Consider the following 27788-nt stretch of genomic DNA (forward strand, 5'->3'; position numbering starts at 1 on the left):
TGAACATGCCATTTAAGAGGGAAAAATAAAAGAGCCCTCATGTGTAGGGTTGTAAACAAGTCAAGCCGAACCGAGTTTTGGGGTGTTCAAGCTTGTTTGATAAGGTAACCAAGCCGAGCCGAGCAGAGCTTAAAAGGAACCAAGCTTTTGAAATGAGTGTTCAAGCTTGGCTTGGTTTATTTTTTATGAGCTTGAGCTTGTTTGAAGCTTGGCTTGAGCTTGGTTCGTTTAGATGTTTTCAATCTTGACTTGAGCTTGGTATGAGCTTGGCTTGAGATTGTTTCGAGCTTGGTTCATTTAGATGTTATCAAGCTCTCAATTCAAGCTTATTTGATTGTTTGATTGGATATTGAGCTTGATAATTTAAATTTATTTTATTTTATTTTATTTTATTGTTTATTTAGCATATTGAAAAGAGCTTTATTAATGAATATGATTCATGAACATTGTTCATGAACGTTGTTCGCGAACATTGTTCACGAACGTTGTTCGCGAACATTGTTCACGAACGTTGTTCATGAACGTTAACAAGTTGAACACATATGTGTTCAAACTTGTTTGTTTAGCTTAACGAGCTGTTTAAGCTTATTTGTTTAATTAATCTTATGTATATTGAACGAACATAAACAAGTTCTTACCAAACCGAACACCAAACTTGTTCACGAACGTTTGGTTCATTTACAGCCCTACTCATGTGTAGCCTAAAAATGTTTGGTTCATTTACAGCCCTACTCATGTGTGGCCTAAAAACCTCCTGCACGATCGATGCTAACTCCTCTTACCCCTAATTATTTGACGTCGATTAAAAATTAATCATATAATTTAACTCCTTTTACATAATTTAAAAACAGAGATATTTAAGAGGCACTTGGGAAGCATAATCATTTTGATAAAAAAAATTATTACAATAGAACACATGCCCTTAAAAAATAAACTCCTCTTACCTCCTCATCACTTGAGAACGGCTATAAATTGAATTTATCTTTCTTACATAATCTGAAAACGAGCATAATCACCTCCTGTATTTTTATTTTTTTTGTTACTACACTATTGACAGACAGATGCTGAATTAATTAATTAATCAATTATGAGAACTACACTTGACATGTGAATACTCTCATGAATTACTGAAAACACACACTTGTCAAGCCCACACTGAAAGCCCACATCAGTTTTCCATTACAAAATACACCGGTATTTTTTTTTTTTCTCAATCTAAATCCCTACAAAGCAACAAAGTGGCCCAGAAGCTAAAGATAACATAACGCACGAGCCCTAAATTAAAATTACAAGTCTAATGATTAACAATATACTGGAAGAAGCACAAAAAGATAATGGAATTGCACGCAGACACTTGCAGCTTCAAGTTCGAATCCTCTTGTTAGTGCTGCAACTTGGGCACTTGTACTGTTTTATGTGCTCAGCTCGTGCCGGGGTGATCTTCACACACTTTCCGTGAAACCAACTTTCACATACATCGCAGCATATCCAGAACTCATCATTAGCGTAGTTGTCGCCGCATGCACCACATAAAGTGTTCTCATGCTCCTCTTCATCTTCCTCCTCGTCTGTCCCACTTTCTTCATCTTCTTTTGGAGGTGATATCTTTGGCGCCTTGGTCAGCTGATCACCCTGTCTTAACTGATATATATGTTCGTACTGAAATTTTCCATGTAAATTTAAGTAGAAGCGAAATAAAATTGACAGGAGAAGAATTTACGATCTTAGAGCTTGACTTGCTCTTGCTACTGCTATTTGAGGTCTTTTCCTTGGACTGCTTCTTGGTAATCCCAGTTACAACTTCATATATGGTAGGGAGGTTGTTGATCATATTAAAAAGACGCCTCCTGTAGTAATAGTTCCAAGGGGAAAAAAAACATCAGTATTCTGTAATAGAATTAAAAACAAAAAAGTAGGATATTTATGATCTAAAAAAGATAAATTCAACAGTTACAACTTCCTTGCGAGAATAACAATTTCATGTTCTTAATCTTTGAAAATTCATTTCAATGGGTGAGACATTAATGTACTTTTTCTTCTAATTCTTAAACAACTAAGATTTAGACTCAAGACTTTATACTCTTCCACTTATATTGCTCATGGATCATAGGTGAGAGTGACGTTTGCATCTCCATGATAGTCATAGGCCATGGAAATGATAAAGTTGAAGTTGAATCTGCAGGCACTTGAAGAAGTGTGACATGTGACAAGGTCAACATACAATGACAGACTTAAAATTGTCGTAGAAATTTGCATATCCTTTAATTTGAAAAGTTATACTAATGGTTATATAATTTGGCAATTTTGATAATCATGCATTAAAATTAATTTTCCTCACAATGAAGTTAAATTAATTGAATATGAAATCCCCTAAGTAGTTATAAGACACAATTCAAGGATAAAAATACGAGAATAATTTGCTACAAGAACATCAGTATAACAATGGCATGTAGTGGACAAGAAGATCAACTCTTAAGGTTAATAAACTCTGTAGTCACAATAACTACAAGAACATATACCAATACAAGTCCTAATAATTGATTTCTTAATTGTCAAATGATTTTCTTGCATTTTATTTTTTTAGTGTTTGCTTTGTTCAATTTCATCTATCTCTTAGAATATTATGAAGTTATGATTTGTAAGTAAAGTTAAGATTAGCAATATTCTTTAAAGGGGGACAAATCAATGGAAGGTTTGTCCAAGACTATACTATAAGGGGACTCCGTAAGTTCAAGTCATTCGGGAACCTTCCCTTTAAGAATTTTTTTAAGTCAAATCGCCAAAGAATCTTTTAGAATTGAGTTATTAGGGGTTTTATCTAAGATAAATTTGAAGTTATAACTAGTGGCGTACTGAACATTCTTTGAAGAGGGCAAATCAATAAGATGTTCATCTAAGGTCATGCCATCAGGGATTCTTCGAAGTTCAAATCATCATGGAAGTTTTCTAGATCAAGTCATTTAGATGATTACTAGGTGAGACTACAACATTGTTTATGTTAAGGTTTGTGGCATATATTTTAAATTGTTACAAAACACATTTAGAGTTAAGTTCTATCAATCGCACAAAGATTCTTTAAATTTAAATGAAAGACTTAAGGTATTGTCTTAAAATCTAGTTTTACTTTTAGATATTTTTTCCCTTTAACTTGAGCTCATATCACTGGTCTGTGAAATTATATCTGGCAAGCAATATTCACCTTTTACTACCATTCTTTCAAACATGATAGGCTTCCTATATTGAAGAAGACAAATGAAATTAACTTCATGAATTTTCAGTCTAAATCGATTAATAAGTTGATAATGGATTCGCTAGGGCATTTTTCATTGGCCGCGGCCTCTATATTTTACATTAGCACATTTAAAAAGTAATGTTTTATGTTTATCAATTTATTATATAGTTGATCCTTAAAGTACGGTGAAATATATTTTTCAATTAGTTTTCTTTTCATCTTGGGATTTTGCATCATAGATATTATTCCTATTTTATAGTAGATTTGAGTTTTGTGTCAATTCTTCTAGGCAGCTCATGAGTTTAATTTTACCATGTAATGCATGAATGTACAATAGAGCTCATTTTGTATCAATCAAAATAATTTCCTATTTATACTTAGCCAATTACCCATGTAATTATTTGTATATAAAAGATGATATCAGCAAAATTATATGGATGGTCAAATACAATTTTCATTATTCTAAGCTTACCCTCCAAATGAATATTGTTTGTTTTACAATCTTCACTCTGAAAATATATAATCACTCGTGTATTTAGTTTTGTTTCCTCTTATTATGCAAAACTAAAATGATACTTATAAAGTAATGTGACAAACTAAATCATAATGGAATTTTGTTTTTTAATGATGGGTTTATATTATGCACTAAAATATGGTGCATAATAGTTAAAGTAGACAAAAGTAAAGCAATTATGTGAAAAAAAAAAAATAATCAATAAGATATGAAAATATGAAGAAATTTTATAAGTAAACTAATTGAATGTAAAAAAATAATAATAATAAATTAACCAACTAAATAAATAAAATCAATTTCCTTTATAGAATTATATTAAAATGTTGCAAGTTGATTCATTATAAATTGCCATAATAGTCAAATCTCAATCAATTGGTGTAGTTGCCGTTGGTGTTTCTTTCTTCTTTGTAATTTGCATTCAATTTCTTATTAGATATTAGATCAAATCAGCCTTTTAATAAGCCTCAAATTCTTATGCATAATTCTTTTTTATAATTTACCTTTTAGGTTTCATTTTGCAAATACACTTAGACTAAATCCAATTTTATCACACTGAATTCAAAGGGAGTAATGCTCACTTAATCATTTCTCTTTTTTCTAAAAAAATCATGTTAGAGCCTCTTTTTTTTTCTTAATTAATTATCAATGAAGCTCTATCGTCCTCAATCTAAGATACAAAAAAAAAAAAAAAAACAACAAATGGATCTAGGTATTTCTACCTTTCATTCATCTGGAGGTGGCTAGACTGGCCCCATGGAATTTTTCCCTCGACGGTAGGGTAAATCCGGAAAGCGTAAATGGGCCACGGGACGCCCCAGCAACACAAGTGGTTCGAGCGCTGCAGGCGTTTATTTGTGCTGCGTGGAAATCGAACCCTAATTGCTTGGGAAATTCATCCATCCGCTTACCATGGCACCAAGCCCCGGGGGGACTCAATCTAGGATACAAGGTCATTAAATAGAAGGTGACTAATAATTGGCATAGGTGGGGGCTAATGGAATGTCCGATGAATAGGTTATGATGTGGCTAGCACAGGAAGTGAGTAGACAAGATGAGGAAGTAGATGACCAGAGGCACTCATAAGTAGTGGCAATTGCTGCCATCAGACTCTTGTAGACAGATAAAACTTTGTAGACATTTGGTGCCTAGGTTATTGGATTTCATAGTGTTTGCTTAGGCATGAGGTGCAGTGTGGAGGCAATGGTGTTAAGCAAGCAGCTCTAGGATGGCGAGTGTGATAAACAGTCGATGTTGAAACAGATCATTGACGATGAACAAAACGGTGGAGGGGCAAAGGTTATATGGCAGTTTGAAGGTGTTGGGACCGAAATGTAGCTAGAGGGGGGGGGGGGTGAATAGCTCTTCGCGCTCGTCATGCTCTTCGTTACTTGTTTCTTCAAAGATATGCAGCGGAAATACAAGAAACAACACATACAACGCTAACACGTAGATTTACTTGGTATCCACCTCAAGAAGAGGTGACTAATCCAAGGATCCACACACTCACGCACCCTCCACTAATAAAACACTCCTTTACGGTAACTACCGAAGGCGGAGAAGCCCTACAAGTTCACACTACAAGAAGAAAGGGAAAGAAAACAAAATATAAGCAAAAGCTTACAAGTTTGCACAAAAAAACCCTAACCCTAGCTTTCTTTTTCTTGCTGCAGATCCGCCTCTTGACTTGGAAAAACCTCCAAGAACTTCAAGGACTGGAGGTGAGAACTCTATCGTGAAGCTGTGGAAGCGCCGTGAAGATCTGAGATGAAAATCGTGAGCTCTACCGAAGACGAACGCACGCCAACAGCTATATCCTGCGCTAACGGTCAGATCCCAATCGATTAGATTGCTCCCAAACGATCGGGGAGCCTTTGGATCGATCGACCGATCGATCCAAAGCGCCTCTGTGCTCTTGGGAATTGTCTGGATCGATCGGCTGATCGATCCAGCCCTTATCGCGCGACAACAGAACCTTATAATCGATCACCCGATCGATTGGAGTCTCTAGATCGATCGGTCGATCGATCCAGAGCTATTCTGTGTGATCACGCGATTCTCCCAATCGATCCACTGATCGATTGGGAGGGGGCTTGTCGCAAAGACTCGCCCAATCGATTGGCTGATCGATCCAGCTCATGATTTCGCCCAAAATCAAGTCCAAAGCCCCCTAAACCAACATCCGGTCAACCATGACCTGTTGGTACATCATGCCTAGCATCTGGTCACCCTTGACCTGCTAGAACTCCCTCACCAAGTGTCCGATCAATCCCTTTGACCCACTTGGACTCTTCTCCTCGTGCCAAGTGTCCGATCATCCTTGACCCATTTGGACTTATCTCCTCTAGGTGTCCGATCAACCTTGATCCACCTGGATTTCCCGTGCCAAGTATCCGGTCAATCCCTTTGACCTACTTGGGTTTCCCAACACCAGATGTCTGATCAAACTTGATCCATCTGGATTTCCTGTGCCTGCCTTCATTCACCCGGACTTTCACCTAGCTTCACTCACTAGGATTTTCCTTCTACCTAGCTTCACTCACTAGGTCCTCTCATTTGCCTAGCTTCACTCACCAGGACTTCTCATACTGCCTAGCTTCACTCACTAGGTCTTTCACCTGGCTTCACTCACCAGGATTTTCCTACTACCTAGCTTCACTCACTAGGACTTTCCATACTGCCTAGCTCCACTTACTAGGTCTTTCACCGGGATTTTCCAGCTGCCCGGCTTCACTCACCGGGACTTTCACCTAACTTCACTCACTAGGATTTCCCATCTGCCTGGCTTCACTCACCAGGACTTTCCATACTGCCTAACTTCACTCACCAGGATTTTCCAGTCAAGTATCCAGTCAACCTTGACCTACTTGACTCTTCTTCACAATCTCCCCACATGAACAATCGCACCTACAATCTCCATGTGTTGTCTACATGTACTGTCAAACATCAAAACTCAAACATCAAGACTCGAGCTTGACCCTATTCAAGCTCAGTCAACCAGGTCAACCTTGACCTAGGGAATATTGCACCAACAATCTCCCCCCTTTTTATGTTTGACAATACCACTTCTAAGTTAGGCTAATTCCATAGCCTCAACTCCCTTCATGTCAATATATGAATGATGGTTTCCTTCATTCTCCTCCTTTTCTAAAGGGCAAACTCCCTCTTTAGGTAATGAAGGCCTAACTTAACCATACATTCTCCCCCTATTGGCACACATCAAAAACTCTACCCCTGAAGAGTTACCCAAACGTTGTTTACAACTTCACTCGTTGTTCACAACACAATAACGAAGGTCTCATACCTTTCATTATTCTAAACGCTCATCCTTGAGCATATACCACTTGGTATATTCACACATGATTCAAATGAAGGTCTCATACCCTTCATTGTCATCAAATGCTCATCCGTGAGCATACATCACATGAATAATGAAGATATCCATTCTCCATTACATTCAAATGCCCAACCTTGAGCATTTTCGCTAAAGAAGGTTAACCACCTTCCAAGGTGTATGAGAAATAGATTTTCATGTCCTTAAAGAGTAATTCCCCCTAAAGACATGCACGTAACTTCTGTCATTGCACCAACAATGACTTGGAATCCCTAAACCTTTAGGAAACCCAAAATTTTGAAGTTTTGAGGTTCAAAAATTAAATATTGAAACCAAACCTCAACCTAAACCTCTAATTAGTCTCCCTTAATCAATCCGTCCTTGTTTTCATCATGAAAACTCCCCCTAGATATATATAAATGTGTTTTGAGGGGTTAGGAAAGGTTACCTAAACTAAAGATGGTTCAAAATGCTGAAATCAAGCTTTCCCAGCCAAAATCAGCATTCCCAATCGATTGGAGTTGGGTTCCAATCGATTGAACCCTTCTGAATCGATCCACTGATCGATTCAGACTGCGTGGATCGATCGGCTGATCGATCCAGCGAACTTCTGCTCGCGGGAAAACTCCTCTCAATCGATCGCCCGATCGATTGAGGCACTCCAATCGATCGGGTGATCGATTGAAGCACTGAAAAACTAAAATTCAATTTCAGTGAATTTCAAAAACCCTTAGAAAATTCTATAAAATTTGAAAAATCATGAAAATTCATGTAGACATTCCTTAGGGCATATAATATCAAGGAAAAATAGTTTTCTATGAAAATACTTTCTATTTTCCAAGATTGACACAAACTTTGAAACTTGTAAAAACTTTAGTGTTTTCTTCTAATTGTATCTAACTTTTCAATGATGATTACTATCAAAAGATAGTCTTCATCAAGGTTTTCCGAAAGCATTTTAAAATCGTTTTCAAAACCAATTTCCAACCATGTTCTTTGGGCTCAATGCACATGACTTGTACATTAGCTTTCCCAATGATTGGAAAACACATAACTATGTGTTTTGATAAACCTAAAACTCAAAGGAATGCACTAAATCAACATCTTGAGTTTTGTTCATCATTCTAACATCTCACTTGCATCTAATGTATACGAAAACACATACATGTCACCTTAAAGTTCTTTGTGAGATGTAAAATTTTGGTTTTGCTCTAATCTAGAGATCATGCATATCTACCTAGACATTTTGAGATATAAACATCCACCAAGGATGTTACCTGTTAATGAATGTCATTTGTCCTTAGTTTACAAGGAATTAAAAACAATGCATGATGTGTTATGGCATACATCAAAGATAAATAATTTTCAAAAGAAAATTTCCTATGACTACATGATGTATGTATGATATGACATGGTATTTTTATGTTTTTCATAATAAAACATGAATGCAAAATATGATGTCATGGCATATGATGGACAAACAAATGCATGGTAAATTAGCATAAATGAAATACCTAGAATAACTATCTAAGTATCCTTAACCCTTAGCTAACTTGAGGTTTAAACCTAGATTGCCCAATATTTCTCAAGAAAATGCCAAAACCCAAATTTGACATTTCTTTTGCTCTTATCTTACATCGTGCCGATTTAAATTAAGCATATTCCTCAAATTTTGGCACAAATTACTCTTTTAAAGAGTAACAAACATTAAACAAGGCTTAGATTTGCCTTTTAACTTCCCGATAAAATGTCAAAATCCCAAATTGGCATTTCTTTAGACTTGATTTCTTGTGCCAATCAAGATTATATCAAAATCCTCAACCTATGGCACATTTTACTTTTCCAAAGAGTAAGTAAATTAAATTAAGGCCTAGATTGCCTTTAATTTACCAAGAAACTACCACAATCCCAACTTGGTAGTTGTTATGATTTACCCAAATATGTCAATTTAATTTTAAAATCAACCTTCTCACATTATGGCACATCTTACCCTTTTCAGGAGTAATCTTTCAATCCATATCATTTTCAAAGGTTAACAATAATCTTGAAAATGCTCTTAGAGTATCAACTTCATCATGATTGGGTTAACTACCCTTTTAATTTGAGTTAACACTCTCTAACTCATCTAAGGAGTAGAGAAAATGCTCCTAGGAACCCAACACCTATTGGTGCTCCTTGGATGCTCTAGGTACTTACTAGGAATAGCCTCCCTAGATACCTTCCTAGTGACCTTGTTAGGCTTCTTAGAAGCCTTGATCACATTTTCTAGATCAACTCTAGGGATTTCTTCCCTTGTGACCTTCTTTGTGACTTTCTGGGACTTCTTAGAAGTCTTAGTCACTTTTGTTGCAAAAATACTCTTAGGAATAACCTTCCTAGTATTTTTAACTTGACCATTTGACATAGCGTTGGTTGCATAATTATATGGAACCATATGATACGAAGGCACATCCTTTTGAGTTTTAGGTTTGTATCACAAACCCCTATGGCTCTTGGATGACCCTTGTTGTGCTAAACTTAGGTTTTGCTCTTTTTGCCCTTTTAGGATATTTTCCATCCTTTTTAGGGTCTTTTCTAATTCATCAAGTCTTGACCTCAAGGCTTGATTTTCTCTCATTAAATCCTTAGTTTTTGGTTTTTCATTTAATCCTTGAGCAATTTTATTTTTAGGCTTGTAACTAAAATCCTTAGAATTCTTGCCTAAATTTTTATCTACCTTCCTAGACCTAGGTGTGGTCGTTTTAGCATGAAAAGCTACATGTTTTTTCTTAATGCTATCATGCTTCCTATTTCTATGGTAAATAACATTAAAATGATATAAATTAGAACTAGCATGCTTTTTACCATTATTTAAAGGAGTAAGCTCAACAAATGATACCTTGTGTTTTACCTTGGAGACTCCCCCTTGAGTTGTGCTTCCTCCTTGACCGCTTTCTTCCCCTTGGGACATTGGCTTCTATAATGCCCTTTTTGGTTGCAAAAGAAATACACAATGTGCTCCTTGTTCTTCTTTGTTGTGGGGATGGTCTCCTTGGGCTTCTCCTTGCCCTTTGATGCCACTTAGCCCTTTTTCTTGGCCAATTTAGGGCATTTGCTCTTGTAATGCCCTTTTTCCCTACACTCAAAGCAAATAATATGATCTTTATTATTAATTGAAACATTTATACCTTCATGTGTAGAGATGACATCTTCTCCTTTTGATCCGGAGGTAGAAGCTTCCTCTTGATCCGACAATGATGCTCCTCCAATAGATTTGACTTGACTTGTGGAGGATGCATTGTCTTCTTCACCATTAGACCCGGATGTAGAAGCTTCTCCTTCTTCTTGATCCGGTGTCAACGAAGATCGAGGCTTCATCATCTTCATCTTGTACATGGAACAAAAAGTATGCTCCTTTTTTGCTCTTTTCATTCCATTCCTTTGAAGATGAGGCTTCTTGGACTTCTTCTTCAGAAGTTGAGCATCTCTCAACTTCGGAATTCTCCTCCTCTTGGTCTTGATCCACCGAGTCGCCCTCTTTGGATTCTTCATTGTTTTGTACAATAGAGGGGATCTCATGAATCGTTGCCAATTTGCTTCAAAGCTCCTTGGCATCCTTGAATTCTCCAATTTGCTCCAAAATGTGACTAGGCAATAGATTGACCAAAAGCTTGGTCACTTTATCATTGGTCTCGCTCCTTTGAATTTGTTCTTAGCTCCACTTGCTTCTCTTGAGAATTTTGCCCTTTGAACTTCTTGGAGCCTCAAAACCTTTCATGAGAGCAAACCATTGCTCTATCTCCACCATCAAGAAATTCTCGATCCTTGATCTCCAAAGATCGAAGCTCATCATTGCGAAAGGTGGAGGCACCCTTGTATCGAATCTAAGTCCGTCTTGGAATTCCATCTTGAAGTTGAGTTTTTTTGAATTCTTTGACTTCATGAATTTGCTTCAACTTCTTCACCCTCTAGCTTTTTGCCCCTTCCGGTGAAGAGCGACCTCGCTCTGATACCACTTGTTGGGACCGAAATATAGCTAGAGGGGGGGAGGGGGTGAATAGCTCTTCGCGCTCATCGTGCTCTTCGTTGCTTGTTTCTTCAAAGATATGCAGCGGAAATACAAGAAACAACACATACAACGCTAACACGTAGATTTACTTGGTATCCACCTCAAGAAGAGGTGACTAATCCAAGGATTCACACACTCACGCACCCTCCACTAATAAAACATTCCTTTACGGTAACTACCGAAGGCGGAGAAGCCCTACAAGTTCACACTACAAGAAGAAAAGGAAAGGAAACAAAATATAAGCAAAAGCTTACAAGTTTGCACAAGAAAACCCTAACCCTAGCTTTCTTCTTCTTGCTGTAGATCCGCCTCTTGACTTGGAAAAACCTCCAAGAACTTCAAGGACTTGAGGTGAGAACTCTATCGTGAAGTTGTGGAAGCGTCGTGAAGATCTGAGATGAAAATCGTGAGCTCTACCGAAGACGAATGCATGCCAACAGCTATATCCTGCGCCAACGGTCAGATCTCAATCGATTGGATTGCTCCCAATCGATCGGGGAGGCTTTGGATCGATCGACCGATCGATCCAGAGCGCCTCTGTGCTCTTGAGAATTGTCTGGATCGATCGGTTGATCGATCAAGCCCTTATCGCGCGACAACAGAACCACCCAATCGATCACCCGATCGATTGGAGTCTCTGGATCGATCGGCCGATCGATCCAGAGCTGTTCTGTGCGATCGCGTGATTCTCCCAATCGATCCACTGATCGATTGGGAGGGGGCTTGTCACAAAGACTCGCCCAATCGATCAGCAGATCGATTGGGCATGAGCCAATCGATCGGTTGATCGATCCAGCTCATGATTTCGCCCAAAATCAAGTCCAAAGCCCCCTAAACCAACATCCGGTCAACCATGACCTGTTGGTACATCATGCCTAGCATCTGGTCACCCTTGACCTGCTAGAACTCCCTCACCAAGTGTCCGGTCAATCCCTTTGACCCACTTGGACTCTTCTCCTCGTGCCAAGTGTCCGATCATCCTTGACCCATTTGGACTTATCTCCTCCAGGTGTCCGATCAACCTTGATCCACCTGGATTTCCCGTGCCAAGTATCCGGTCAATCCCTTTGACCTACTTGGGTTTCCCAACACCAGATGTCTGATCAAACTTGATCCATCTGGATTTCTTGTGTCTGCCTTCGCTCACCCAGACTTTCACCTAGCTTCACTCACTAGGATTTTCCTTCTACCTAGCTTTACTCACTAGGTCCTCTCATTTGCCTAGCTTCACTCACCAGGACTTCTCATACTGCCTAGCTTCACTCACTAGGTCTTTCACCTGGCTTCACTCACCAGGATTTTCCTACTGCCTAGCTTCACTCACTAGGACTTTCCATACTGCCTAGCTCCACTCACTAGGTCTTTCACCTGGCTTCACTCACCAGGATTTTCCAGCTGCCCGGCTTCACTCACCGGGACTTTCACCTAGCTTCACTCACTAGGATTTCCCATCTGCCTGGCTTCACTCACCAGGACTTTCCATACTGCCTAGCTTCACTCACCAGGATTTTCCAGCTGCCCGGCTTCACTCACCGGGACTTTCACCTAGCTTCACTCACTAGGATTTCCCATCTGCCTGGCTTCACTCACCAGGACTTTCCATACTGCCTAGCTTCACTCACCAGGATTTTCCAGTCAAGTATCCAGTCAACCTTGACCTACTTGACTCTTCTTCATAATCTCCCCACATGAACAATCGCACCTGCAATCTTCATGTGTTGTCTACATGTATTGTCAAACATCGAAACTCAAACATCAAGACTCGAGCTTGACCCTATTCAAACTCAGTCAACCAGGTCAACCTTGACCTAGGGAATATTGCACAAGGTTCAAAATCTTGAGTCATGCCAGAGCTTCAATTTTTAAATAGAATGATATAGTTTTTGAAACGTGCCAACATTTCGATGCATGGTGCAGGTGACGAATTAGAGATTGAATGAAAAAGGAGATGAAACATAGGAAGGAGACATTATCTATGCCGAGAGGTATTGAGTTTTAGTAATTTACTGTGACAATACATTTCGTAATTTACTATGACAATACATTTCTATTTCACCCAGAACGGCACAAAATTTCAAACTATGAGTGATTCACAGCTCATTAGAGGAAGAAGATAGATTGGGTTTTTGGAGGAAAGCATGGTGTGCCAAGGACAGTATTTGGTTTGTTGAGGTCATGGAGAGGCAAAAGTACACTACAGAGAGTGGCAATGAAGGCAAGGAGGTGGTGACCTTGTAGATTTATAGAGGCTGTGGGAAGTTTAGGGAAGAAGAAACATTCAACATTGAATTAGAAATTCAACCTGATAGCAAATTAATTTAATTCGAAAGCGAGCAGAACTTATACAACTCTAATGCTTAATTAATACTTGAAAGAAAATCAAAAATTGCATAAAGATATATTACGACTTAATGTGAAAAAAGGATCAATAATTTCACAAAGAAATAAACAGACTTACAGAGAGAACGAAATATATATATTATAATGTAAAAGATTATTAACATTAGAGGATTGGATGATTTTAACACAAATACAATTGGAAACAAAATCTAATCAAGGAAAGAAATAATCTAATAAATCTAAAAGGACGAACTTGAAGGAAACAAACGAAATTATAAACTTAAAAATGAACCAAATTAAATTAAACTTGTACTAAAAATTTCATATAATTCTAAATAAGAGAATTACCAACTTGGATACTTTCTTTAAACACTTATTCTCCTTAAGAGGAGAACCTATCAAATAAATTCTATCAAATAAATCTTACAAACTTAAAGACATTAAATTAAATTCATAATTTGCATTAACACCTCAGCCAACAAAAGTGTCAATTGCTAACTACCAATATATAAGACACTAATAGAGATCTAAAATAGTTTTATCTTAGCAACTCAACTATGAAATTTAAATAGCGACGTTAGAAACCAAATACCCAAGGGAATGCATTTAAGAATCTAAGTTAGCTATGGTGTCGATAAATAGAAAATTAAGTTATATTAGCTAAATTGAACCCTTGATTTGATGCAGCACGAAAGCACTCTTATACAAATTGATGCAGAACACGAACACTTTGATTCTATTTAATGCAACATAAGAACACTGATGCCAATAGAAGCAAAACTAAACTTGAGCCCACAAATCACATAGAAAGATGAAATTGATGTAGAGAAGGAAATAGCTATATCACATAGAAAAATTATTCACACAGGAGAAATCTCACAAATAAAATTGATAGCTTAAAAATACATCGATATGATATATCTTTTATAGATTAAACTTTACCCAAACTAGAAAAGAAATATACTAATTAAGAAACTTATTCTTAATCAAACTACTACCAAATCAAAAGATATTTTACCAAATTAAAAATTATCAAACTTCTAACACCTAAAATAGAAAAATTACCAAAATTAATTACATTTTCAAATTCAAATTAACTCTTTTTCTTTTTCCATCATTCTTCCTCTGGGAAGAACTTAACTCCACACAAGTTGTCAACATCTCTACTTAAGGCATAGGACATCCTTTCCATTGAATAAGCAATAGAAGTAACACTATCCAGTCTTGAATTTTGATGAGTATAATATTTTCATTATAAAGATGCTCTTTCTGATGAGTAATAAATTAATCCAATTCACTCTTCTTCTCTCTTCTCTCCTCTCTTCTCTCTTGTTTTGACTTTTCTTTGAAAAATACTTTTTTAGTGAATAAGAAAATGCCTTAGTTTATTAGGTGATGAAGATGTTGTTCACGTCTTCATTGAAATCACAAGGCATGGAAATGGTATGGATAATGATGGATTTCAGTATGACCTATGACAAAAGGGCTCGAAATTCTCACAATAAATTAGCATATCCTTAAATTTAAAAAATAAATAATGTTTAAATAAATTAGCAAATTAAATAAGCAAGTATTAAAATTATTTTTATCGCAATATGACCAAATAAATTAGATATAAAGGATATTATTCTTCTAAAGTAGATGTCATAAAAAAATCAAAATTTATGAATAGAAATTATTGTATCACTAAACACCGTATATTAATCATTACTTGGTATAATTTTGTACCTAATCAGTTAATGAAATTGAAATGCCAAATTTGGTGGATAGAAGTAAATAAGGAAACTTAGTGGGTCGACAAGCATTATAGTCATAAATAACTATGAAAGAAACCATTACAAGGATAGCATTACTTGATTTGTCATTTTTTAAGCCGATGTCTTCCATTCTTAATTCATGATGTTTATTCTATTTAGTTACCTACTTGGCCTCTCTAAATAACATAAATGAGTTATAATTTGTATGATCAATATCAAGTTAAAATTATCCTCGAAATATAAATAAAAGGTTTTCTAAAACTATATCAACAAGAAGCTTATTTGAGGTGTTATTAGAAGGCTCTTCTAAAGTGTTTACAATGGGCTTTCCTAAAATATTAAAGAAAAATTCTACAATTAAATAAGAAGATACCCTCTTTCTAAGCTCCTCTTCTTTTCTTTTTTCAATTAATGTTCTTTGATTATAAGTTCAAAAAGACTTTTAAATGTTATTGTTTAGTTTAATTCACTGAAAGAAAATTGTTTTGGATTTACAAACTCATTAGTCACACAAACTCAATATATTTTTTCATTATCCTTTTTTTCATTTCATGCAATGGTTCCATGTCTATCATGTAATAGTGATCTTCAATACATTACGAAAATTCTCTAGTGGCCCCTACCAGTTAGTTGTTGGCAAAACACACTTGTTCAGTGGTCATCAATTAAAATTGTTTTCGATCACATCTACCCAATCCAAAAATTGCATTATGGTCTCATTATGCATTAAAACTAAAGTTGTCATGCTTAAGCCTATATTATCATAATTTCCAGGCAAGTGGTTTAAATTTTCTCTACAAAGAGCATATTAAAATCGTGAATGAGCGTGCATGTATACAAGATCTAGAAGTGTATAAAGAGTAATATAAAATAATTAGAAACGTCAATTCTAATTCTCATAAAAGTTAGCTCGTATTCCATAGGGTAATGGGATCTATCTTTGGTGATAGTTATGGTGTTTTCTCTCATTATATCATTAAGATATTATAAGTAATGATGCTTAGAAACTAAAGTAATATGACTAATTAAAAATTAAAATATAATATATAAAGAGTAAAAATAAAGGTACAAAAAATAAAAATGTGTATATGATTTGTTTTTTTCCTTTTGATGTATGGCAATTAAACTAAATAATAAACTTATGATGATACTTCTTGTGTTTCTATAAATAATACATAATGACATGTAGAAAATTGTAGAAAACTAATTAATGTGAAAATAAATAAATTTAATGACTAAGTAAAAAATAATTTAAAAAAAAAAAAAAGAGGTGGTAAATTTAACCAAATTAAAGAATTTGATCAGAGCCTTGTACTTAAATCCATTACCTCCCTTTCTAATAGACAACTTCCTCTTTTTTCTAATATCTATTGTTTGGTTTTAATCCTGTACAATAAGTTATAAGTTATTTTCCAAGCAAACATTAATTGATTTTTTTAAGGTGGCAGGGATAAATAGGAAATTTTCATATTAATGGGAGTAATCTGCAAAATGTCAAATTTTGACATAATCATCAGATCAAGATCAGAAGGTGGAGAAGTCAGGATCTCCTAAGTTGTATTAGAGGCATCACTCAAAGGTCAGATTGGTGCAGGAAACAACAACAAACTTAGGAACGGCGGGTGTAGATTGAGCCAATAACAAGTGAAGGAGGACCTTGGGCAGCACTATTGCTTGTGGAAAGGACATTGTCGATCAGAGGGCATTAAGGACATCAGCAATTAGCAGCAAGGGCTTCGACGTGCCTAGCTTGGGTGACTGACAATTGCTTGCAATGGAACCTCTCTTCAATCAGTAGCATAGAGTGAAACCTCTAGCTAGGTCGAGCTGCTAAAGTGGAGCGGAATGACACTGGCAGCTGGGATGCTAAGGTGTCACAATAGGTGGCAGTGGGATGGTAGATACGGCAAAGAAGAGCATTGGAATAGTAGTTAGTCTTGTGGTGTGGTTTGATAGCGAAGGCCGGTAGCAAAGCGGCTTGATTTGCACGAGGTCAAATCAACAACAATGTTGTGATTTACGGAGCAAGCTTTGAGAGTTTGGGGAAGCAAAGGAGAGGCCTTACTGCAAAGAATGATTTTTGTCGTCTGAACAAGAGGCGACATGGGTCCACCAACTATGGTGGAGGTCGGGCGGGGTGGTCGCTCACCGACCAAACTTGTAAGGCAATGACAAAGGTGGGGTTGTGTTGGTGAGGAAACAACAATGATATTTTGTGGTGGAAATCGAAGAAGGGGTGGAATTAATTTGTCTCAAAGGACGAAAGAATAAAGGTGATGGTTCTAGAAGAAAGATCTTGTGGTGGTAGTACACAAAAGACAAAAGAGGTGAATGGGATTGTTGTGGATGGATTGACAATATATAGAAGTGGTAGGCGATGGAATAATTTGATGATTAAAAATGATAGAGACGAATAAGGCACAAAAGGAGTGGCAGATGGATAAATACTATGCATGGCAATTAGTGGATGGAAATAAAGTATTAAATGTTGAATCGAGAATTTGATTCTAATACCAATTGATCCAGCACAAGAATGCACTGATATCAATTGATGTAGCAAAAACACTTTGATACTATTAATGTCATACAAAAACACTTTGATAAGGATTGAAGATAGAGCACTAAAATTGAATCCTCAAATCATATAGAAACTTAGGAGAAATTATGAAGCAAAGAAAATAACTCTCATAGAAAAAAAGTCACATAGAGGACAAATTTCACACAAAGAATCAAAAGAAAATTTTATTGATCAAAAGCTTAAAAATACATATGACAATTCTTTTATGACCTCAACGTCAACCAAACTAGAAAATAAGTAAGACTAATTGATTGGCAAAGATATTCCTAATTAAACTACTCTCAAATTAAAATATTACTTTTAAATCAAAAGTTATCAAACCCCTAGCATGTAAAATATGATAATTACTAAAAATTAATTAAAAAATGAGCAGTCTGGCGCACGAAGCTCCTGCAAATGTGGGGTTCGAGAGAAGGGTCTATTGTATGTAGCCTTATCCTACTTTGCACGAGGTTATTTCCGAGTAAATCCTAAAAATCAATTACAAATTTAAATTTAAATGGAATTTTTTCCTATTTGCACTATTATTAAATGGTTAAATGTTTATGTATTTCCTGAAAATAAGGAGGTAGAAAACTAGAACACAAATGATGCACCACTCTAGAAGCATTTTCAAACTTAAGTGTCAACAGATATCAACCAGCAAACTATATAACTAGCTGGAGTGAAACAAGATTAAGAGAACTCATGAAGATAAAGCACTAACACACATCCACCAATCTTCTAGGGGCACACAATCATTCCCATGAAAATTTTAACCCGAACACCCTCCTCATGGTGGTTTTCACAGTATGATTATACTTATGTAAACTCAGAGAAATTATGTTATTGGTTGAGGAATAAGTATTCCCTCCCAAACATAATAATGTGTTAATAACCTTAAAAATTGGTCATTGGACACAATCGCATGGTAATCCAACAGGAAGGTAAAGTACCAATAACCATCCATCCAACACTAGGAGTATATAAGCATGGCCTTCAAGATCCTACAAGTTGAATAATGAAACCTATCGCCATTCACTCTCCCATAGGAATCCCTCCATTGAACACAATAAGTGTTCGTCCTTCCTCAAAAACAAGAAGTTGGAAAGTGAAGAACTAGAGGGTTTCAGGGTAAGCAACAAGAAGTTTAAAGGTTAATTTACTATCCTAATGTCCAAGAGTGTCATTTATTATATTTAGTCTACAGCTCTGTCTAGTTTCGATGTCCAAGAATACCCTGTTTGATGTCCAAGAATTGGGATGGATCTACTACCTCTGATGTCCAAGAATGTCATTCTATTAATAGTCCATAATCATATCCAGTTTTGATGTCCAAGGACACCCTATTTTGATGCCCAGAATTCATTTTTATTTTATGTAGTCAATTGAATATCCAGTTTAATGTTGAATGTCTTAGCAATTACAGTGCATGGCTCAAACCATGAGATGTTGAAGTATATCTGTTATTCTAATAAAGCAGTAATGTTACATATAATAATACATACATACATACATACATACATACATACATACAACAATATCACAACATTTAATAATAAAGCATTACTACTTTAGCACTTTTCAAAAGGACTAGATCAATTAATGCAAACATGAACAATTGAATGTGTACTTGATGTTCCTGATTTTCTAATATGTTTACAGTGTTTCAAGCTAATATTGACTTACCTAGACTCCTTATCAAATCCAAATCGGGCTCCAAAATAGAAGGCAACAGCAAGCAGCCATGCATCACTATGGACTGCAACTAAAGCAAGCCAATCTTTCCCTTCCATGCCATCTCTTGCAAAGTTAATTCCTAAAGCTGGCTCAGGAAGTTCTGGAGGTACTTCTTCAGCAGGCAAGGTAACTTCCCAGGTCTCGTTTGGAAGTCCATAAAGACATAAGTTCTCCTTTTCTGCAAATACAGCCAGATTATCTCACATTTAGCACAAGGAATGGAGACTAATGTTGAAATTTGGATCTTAGGCAGAGGGAGCTACTGATGTCATTTAAATTAACAAAATTAAAATTTGCAAATTTTAATTTACGAAGGCAACTTCATTGGATTGTAAGACTTATTTTAATGAAGTCATAACATATTGGTGTGTTTCACTGTTACTTTGAGGAATGAGTTATTTTATAGTAGGTAATGGTTTCTCTATGAGTGGAGGTGCTGATCCTGGATTGTTCTCACAGTTGGAGTGGTAGAGGATGCAAAGCAGTTAAGGAAAAAATGCTGTTGGTGCTAACTGAGTGGTTCTGCAGGATGGATTTTCCACATTGCACCGGGGTGAGGAAGGATTTACTGTATAGAGGGCATCTCTGCAAATGATTCTGACAGTGAGCAATGCCTACTGATGATGGTGTATACGTTTGGCTTTTGCAGGAGTGGCAAATTTACAAGAAATTTAGTGCCCAGGGAGATTGCACATGCTTGCAGTGGGTGCTAGTTGTGGCAGGACTGGCTGTTGGGAATCCAAATTTGCACAAAAGAGGGCAGTTTGTCTGGTTGCAAGGAAGGAGGTCCTTAGGAGGAGATTATGGTTCCGGTGTACCCTTGCTATGCAGGCTGTGAGGATGAGGTTGCTTGGTTTGCAGAGAGCATTGGTTGTTTGTTGGAGAGGACCATGCAGGATTAAGGTGCAGGCAGTGTTGCACGGATACGGATACAGGTATCGTATTGGATACGACACGGATACGGGGATACGAAAAATTTTAAAAATATAGGACACGATACGGCTAGGATACGACGATTATTAAAAAATAAAAAATATTATATATATATATATCGTATTAAAAATTAAAAATCCTATAATAGAAAACCATGTTCATATTAGATCAACCATAATATCCATTACAATTAATCATCAACATCCTCATGTGCACTCTCATTTTGAAAACTTTCCATGGCAAGTAAACTGAAAATAACAATTAAGAAATAAGAAGCAACGCAGGGACTGGGGAGCCTATTGTTAAACTTACCAGAAATCGTACCAAAAGCAAAAACAAATTCGTGATCTCAAAAGAAAAAACAAAAAACTAAACTTACCACTTTACCAGAAAGAGGGCACTGGGCAGAAAGAGGGCAGCGACGGGAGACAGTGGGCTGTTGCGAGCAGCGGCGGGAGACGGTGAGCAGCGTCGGGCTGCTGCTGGCTTCTGCGAGGGCTGCTGTTGAGGACGCCTGGCTTTTGCAAGCAGCGGCGGCGACGCTGGCTTCTATTGAGCAGAGAGGCGACGCTGGCCGCTAGGCTTCTGCGAGCAGCGGCGAACTGCTGCTGGGTTCTGCGAGCAGTGGAGCTGTGGCGGACTTCTTCGAGCAGCAACGGGCGACGCGACGAAAGCGCACAGGAGATGGTCGCGTCTCGCGGCGTGAAACAATTTGTCGCGATGGAGAAAAGGAATCGGGAGTGGGAAGAGTAATTTAGGTTTTTTTTGTCATTTTAATAAGTAGTCCTCATAATTTTATTATTTTTCATTTTTACCCTCGAAATTTTTAATTTTGTTACAATTGTGCCCAAACGTGTTCAGAAACGTCTCATCCGTGTCCTAGCCGTGTCTGGCTGGTCAAACTTGGAAAAAGTCAATGACACGGTTTTTGCCGTGTCCGACACGTGTATTTGCGTGTCGTGTCCGTGTCGTGTCCGTGTCCGACACACCCAAAAAATTTTTTTGAGGGGTGTCCGTGCTACATAGCTACTATGTCAGGGAAGGCAGAGGAAAACTCCCCTTTTCCCTTTCCCAGAATGCACTACACCCTGATAAAACAACCCACGTGACACAAAATTGGCCCACCTGGCACAATAACTTTTCCCTCTCTCTTAAGTGTGGATCTCACTTAATGAAAGAAAAAAAATTAGGCAGGCCTATGACTTTGGGGACCTTAAAAGCAAGGTTTGAAATCTCAAGTCATACTAAAATTTTGATCTTTATTGGAACAATACTGTTTTGGTATTGTGCCGAAGTTCCGCTGAATGGTGTCAATCAAGATTTTGAGGTGAAAAAAAGGAGATAAAGATTAAAAAGAAAAAGAAAAAGATTAGACAACTATACAGTCATATGCTTAAGTTCAAACTTTGGTTTCCATTGGAATAAGCTTATATGAAAAAAGTTTTAAAAAAACAACACTATCAGTGTTTTAGTATATTGATGTGAACAATACTCATCAACATAATTGACACGACAACACAAGAGACATTACTTGTGCTGAGTAGCATCGAGTTTAGGTAATTTATTGAAACAATTCATTTCAACCATTTCACCCATTGTGGTACAAGATTTCAACCATATTTAAAAGAATCTTGGGTCCAATCAAAAGGCTTATTACACCTAGAAGTGTGTGGGAACCAATTCGAGGATTTAAATTTGGTGCAAGGCTCGATTGCACAATGCAAGAAAGTAAGATGCAGTTCAAGGGCAATTTTTCTCACCAACCAATCAAGATATAAACCATGGCAACTTTATCACAATAGCTAAGCATCAAAACGTTAAAGGTGAAACCCCCTTTTCCATTCTCACTATGGATCACCTCCATAATCATTTTTTTTTAGGAAGTCTTAGAACCCCAAGATATTTCCATCTTGTTCCAATTGAGACTCTTCAGAAGTGCTCATGACTTATTCATAACAACAAATACAAAACTCTTACAGCAAATATAAACACACCATCCTCCAACCATTATAAAGTTTAAACTTAAGGATGAAGAGGCCCAAATTCACTCTAGTAGATTTCCCAGTTCATCGTCCAAGCTATACCACTCAAAGTCAACAACCTAGGGAAGTGCATATTGATTAGCAAATTAAATAATGATACAAAATACAACATTTTATATGTTAACCGTGAGTGGCAAATTTCCCAAGTCTCTATGCCAAAACCACTAGAAGACAACTCAAGGAACTGAAGAATGCCCCAGGCAAAACCCTCTTGGATCTGATAGAGCAATCATGTGATTATAGAGAACATCAAAGCAAACTAGCTAGGTTACCTTACATATAGGCATTTTGATATTATATCGTCTATAAAAGGAAAATTATATCTTTGAAAACAAATGGCAAACATCAGCGGTCATAGAAAATGGAAAGGCAAAATAGAAGGCTATGACACTCACATGAGCTGATGTGCCATAAATAATGAATGAATAAGTTAGATAATGCTCCCACTAAACCTACAATGATATATTGTGATTGTCAAATTGTCGTGCACATTGTTACAAGAAGAAACAACAACCACCAAACATTTATCCCACTAAGTAGGGTCGGCTATATTGATCCTCCTACAACATTGGACTCGATACCCTACTATATCATCATCTATATTTAAATAAATTGTATATTGTTTTATCGTTACTAAGGAAGTCTTATTTGGTCTTCTTCCTCAATTAATGCACGTTTTTGTAACGATCTCACATTGCCTAACTGGGATATTTATTAGTCGCCTAAGTACAGGTTCATACTTTTTTAAATGCATCTTTCGAAGCTTTTCTTCAATAGGTATAATCCCGACTTTCTCTCAAATGTTCTCATTTCTTATCATGATCATCCTTGTATGTCCACATATCCTCCTTAACAATCTCATTTCTGCAACACTTATCTTCTCCTCGTGTGCTCACTTCATAGCCTAATGTTCAGCTCCATATAATATAACACATTTACCAACCGTTCCATAAAATTTTCCTTTAAACTTAGGCGTACCTTACAATCACATTGAACACCTAATACCCTCCTCCACTTCAACCATCCTTATATTCTATGTAAAACATCTATATCAACCCCTTCCTCCTTTAACAAAAAGGATTCTAGATAAGTAAAACTTTCAATTACAAATAACGCGTCATCTTTTATCTTAACAATTGTCTTGCTATGTCTATTACTACTAAACTTAAATTTCATATATATTCTATTTTTCTCTACTAAGTCTAAAACTTTTAACTTGTAATGTTTTCCACCAAGATTCAAGTTTAGCATTTAAGTCTTCATAAGTCTCATCCACCAAACAATGTCATCCACAAACAATATTCATCATGATAACTTATTTTGGATGTATCTAGTGAGCTCATCCATAGCTAATATAAAAAAAATATACACTTAAAGTTGACCATTGATATAACTCTATTTTTCATAGAAAACGCTTCGGCTAATCCGCCTCTTCACCCTTATCATTATATCATCATATATATCCATAATTGTCTTAATATATGCTATGCTAACAACTTTTCTAGAATTCTCCATGTAATTTCTGTCGAGGAATCTATCATAAGCTTTTTCGAGGTTAATGAATATCATGTATATGATTTTCGATCACCTTAGTCTTCTTAATATTTTTGCTATCACTTTTTCCCAAAATTTCATAGTATGGCTCATTAACTTAATGCCCTTATAATTCGCACAAATTTGTACGTCTCCTTTATTTTTATACAAGGGACTATCGCTCTCGTGATTAAACATTTTCTTTGTTTCAAATTAAATAACTTCGTAAATCATTCAATACTCTGTCTCCCTTGTCACTGTAGGTGCAGCAGAGGCCGGCAAGAGGAGGGTGAATTGCTTCTGAAATCAAAAATAAACTATACCCTCTTCGGATTTCAACTAAGAAATAAAATAAGCAGTAAAAATAACTAGCAACTATATAAAATTAAAGACAGAAATAAAACGGGAGACCGAGGTTTATCCTGGTTACAACCAAGGAGGTTGTTAATCAAGGACAATTGAAAGTCGCACTAGCAGAGTCTCCTTCACTGTAGGCGGAGAAGCCTTTTTACACACTTAATGAACTCACAAGTTGCTAGGAATTGAAAGCTTGAATGAATTATGAATTCCTAGGTCCAGGGGTCCTTTTATAGCCCCTGGAAAGTCTATCCCGAAGCTCCAAGGCACCTCCAACAATGGTCCAAGGTGCCTCCAAGCAAGTGATCGGATAGAACTCTATCCGAAGGCAAACGGTCGGATTGACTGAGTTGAAGGCACCTTCAACCTGGCTGAAGGCGCCTTCAAGCTGGAGGTGCCTTCAACCTGGCTGAAAGCGCCTTCAAGCTGGAGGCGCCTTCAACCTGGTTGAAGGCACCTTCAAACTGGCAGCTCAGCTTCTTGGCTTCATTTCCAGCTTGCTTTGACTTCCAACGCTCCTATCTTTTGGGTGATTGCGGCCAACCGGAATAGGATTCACCCGAACCCAATTCCAGGCCTTCTCCTCGAGCAGCCTTCCGTCCCGGCTTAACGTCCCTCGAACGCCGCGCACGCTCTTCACGCCCACCGGAGTACTCTTCCGCAGCTCTCTCGTCCTTCGGACGCACCGAGCCTGTCGGCTCCCTTCCCGTGCCGTCCTTCTCGCTAACTGCGTCTTCCGCTCGACTTCCTGTGCTCCTAAGCTCCTGCACACTCAAACACAGGGATCAGACAAAACGCAGGACCTAACCAACTTGGTTGATCACATCAAAACACCCACGGGGAACAACAATCTCCTCCTTTTTGATGTGCATCAACCCAAGTTCAAGTTAGGGTAAATAGACATAAATAGTAATTTTAAAGTAAATTACTAAACTAATATATTTAAGCATAAATTTGCAATAATTAAAATTGCAACACAGTTTAGAAAAAATATTAAAAATTTAATTTTCGTACTCCCCCTAAACTTGTACCTTTCTCTCCCCCTTTGATTACAGTAAAAATGGGGTACCAATAAGAGAATATTAAGCAAATTATTAAGGTAAAACAAATTCTGAGCAAAAGTGAAATTTTAGAAAAAATTTCTAAGTTTAAACCGAATTTTTTAAAAAACATTTCTAAGCAAAAATGAATTTGTAGAATTTTTTAAAAAAAATTATAAATTTAAACTGAAAAAAAAAATTCTTAAAAAAATGAATTTTTAGAATTTTAAAAAAAATTCTAAGTTCAAACTGAAAAAAATTTTCTAAGCAAAAATGAATTTTTAGAATTTTATAAAAAAGATTTCTAAGTTTAAACTGAATTTTTTATAAAAAAAATCTAAAAAAATGAATTTTTAGAATTTTACAAAAAAAAATTCTAAGTTTAAACTGATTCTTTTTTTTAATTTCTAAAAAAAAAAAATCCTAAGTACACTTTTTGAATGTTCCAAAAAAAAATTTCTAAGTCAAATGAAGTTATTTAGAATTTCTCTAGAAAAAAAAAATTCTTAACTAAAATAAAAAATTTCTAAGTTAGAATTTTCAAGAATAGTTTCTAAAATAAAAAAGAATGTTTAATAAACTTTCAAAACATTATTTAATTTTTAATGCTTTTTCAGAAAGTTTAATTAAACATTTTCTTTCAATATTTTAGCTTCCAGGTCGTGGCGAGGCACTATGCCTTCTTGGTTATTGGAGCAACAACCACTTCCTTAGACAAAGCTTCCATAAAGAATTTCAATGTGTAATTTTCTCTCTTAAAGCTTTTAATAAAAAAATATTAATTTAGCACAGATTTTGGAACCCAATAGAGGTTCCTTCCTCCAGGGTTATTCCAAAATTTAGGGGGTACATAGTTTCTTGGTACTTTTCTAAGTTGACCCTGATGGTTTCTAATGTACCAATTTAATTTACCATAAATTCTAATTTTTGAATTTGGAAACTTCTTTAAGCATGCATCATTTTTCAATTTTTCAATATCATTTTTTAATTTTGTATTTTCTAATTTCAAATTTTCATTTTCCTTTTCAAATTTATCTAATTCTTTAGAAAGTGCTTTTATAAATTTAAAGGACTGAGTCGGGGTTAGATTGCGTACCTTACTTACCTGACTCGGTGATGCTCTCCCTTCACTGCAGCTTTCCTCTTCTGACGTTCCTCCCCCTTCATCGATGCTCATCTCTGAGCTGGATGTTTCTTCTAGCGGATGGTTGGCCATCAGTGCTAGTCCCGAGAATTCTTCGACTTCCGATTCGAAGGATGACGAATCATCCCACGTGGCCTTTAGGTTGTGTTTGGTTTGAGCTGGCTTCTTGCTCCTTTCCTTATCCTTCTGTTTGCTCTTCAATTTTGGGCAGTCGTCCTTGATGTGCCCTTCTTCGTTGCAGTTGTAGCAACGGACTGTCCTTCTCTTTTGACGATGTTTACTTGACTGCAATCTAACTTTGTTAGATTTAAAAAATTTATTAAAACGTCTTACCATTAATGCAGCTTCGTTTTCGTCGATTGTCGCTTCGGAGTCAGGATCGTCCTTTTCGGCTCGTAGGGCAATGTTGGGATTCGACTTCTCTACTAGATTTTCTGCAAGTCGAGATTCGTGAAGTTCGAAGGGTGAAAACAATTGTTCCAATGTACTTACCTCGAGATCCTTAGAGATGTAGTAAGCATCTACTAAGGAGGCCCACTCTGGAGTTCTCGGGAAGGCGTTGAGCGCGTATCGAATTGAGTCCCGGTTCGTCTTCTTCTCCAAGGTTGGTGAGTTGAGTGATCAACTCTTTGATCCTCGCTTGGAGTTGCGCTACCTTCTCGCCTTGGTTCATCCGGAGGTTCGTCAACTGAGTCCGGAGGATGTCGCGTCGCGCCAGCTTTGCTTCGGAGGTACCTTCGTGAAACTCCAGGAATTTCTCCCAAAGATCTTTCGCGGAGTCGTAGCTTCCGATTCGACTTACCTCTTGTGGTGGCAGCACACTGAGCAAGTGGAACTCTGCCTTTCCGTTGGCGACGAAATCGGCTTGCTCCTTCTTGCTCCATGTGTTTTCTTCTTTGTCTTTTGGCGCTGCAAAACCATATTTCATTGTAATAAGAATATCAAAATCCGTTTTAAAAAATACCTCCATTTTGCGCTTCCATGTGGCGAAGTCTCCGTCGAACTTCGGTGGATGAATGTTCGCTCTGGCCATCGTCTTGATCGTAGTGCTTCAGTTGGCGGTTAATCCTTCTGAGGCGATCAGGCTCTGATACCAATTGTAGGTGCAGCAGAGATCGACAAGAGGGGGGTGAATTGCTTTTGAAATCAAAAATAAACTATACCCTCCTCGGATTTCAACTCAGAAATAAAATCAGCAGTAAAAATAACTAGCAACTATA

General features: G+C 36.9%; 1 protein-coding gene across 2 annotated transcripts in view; it reads right to left on the reverse strand.

Annotated features, from left to right (window-relative positions):
* Window positions 1–1066: 1066 nt before the first annotated feature.
* The window catches only part of LOC122016895 (PHD finger protein ALFIN-LIKE 8-like), a 31636-nt gene continuing 4914 nt past the window's right edge, over window positions 1067–27788 (reverse strand). The window contains exons 3-5 of one of the 2 annotated variants that reach the window (XM_042574327.1): window positions 19469–19697; window positions 1721–1847; window positions 1067–1632 (exon numbers count right to left, since the gene is read on the reverse strand). In XM_042574327.1, the coding sequence (XP_042430261.1) occupies window positions 1363–1632; window positions 1721–1847; window positions 19469–19697 (626 nt within the window). In that variant the 3' untranslated portion in view covers window positions 1067–1362. Of the gene's footprint in view, window positions 1642–1720; window positions 1848–19468; window positions 19698–27788 lie in introns of both variants that reach the window. The other variant, XM_042574326.1, reaches the window with a different exon arrangement.

The sequence above is a fragment of the Zingiber officinale genome, chromosome 8B (assembly GCF_018446385.1).
Source record: "Zingiber officinale cultivar Zhangliang chromosome 8B, Zo_v1.1, whole genome shotgun sequence".
NCBI lineage: Eukaryota > Viridiplantae > Streptophyta > Magnoliopsida > Zingiberales > Zingiberaceae > Zingiber > Zingiber officinale.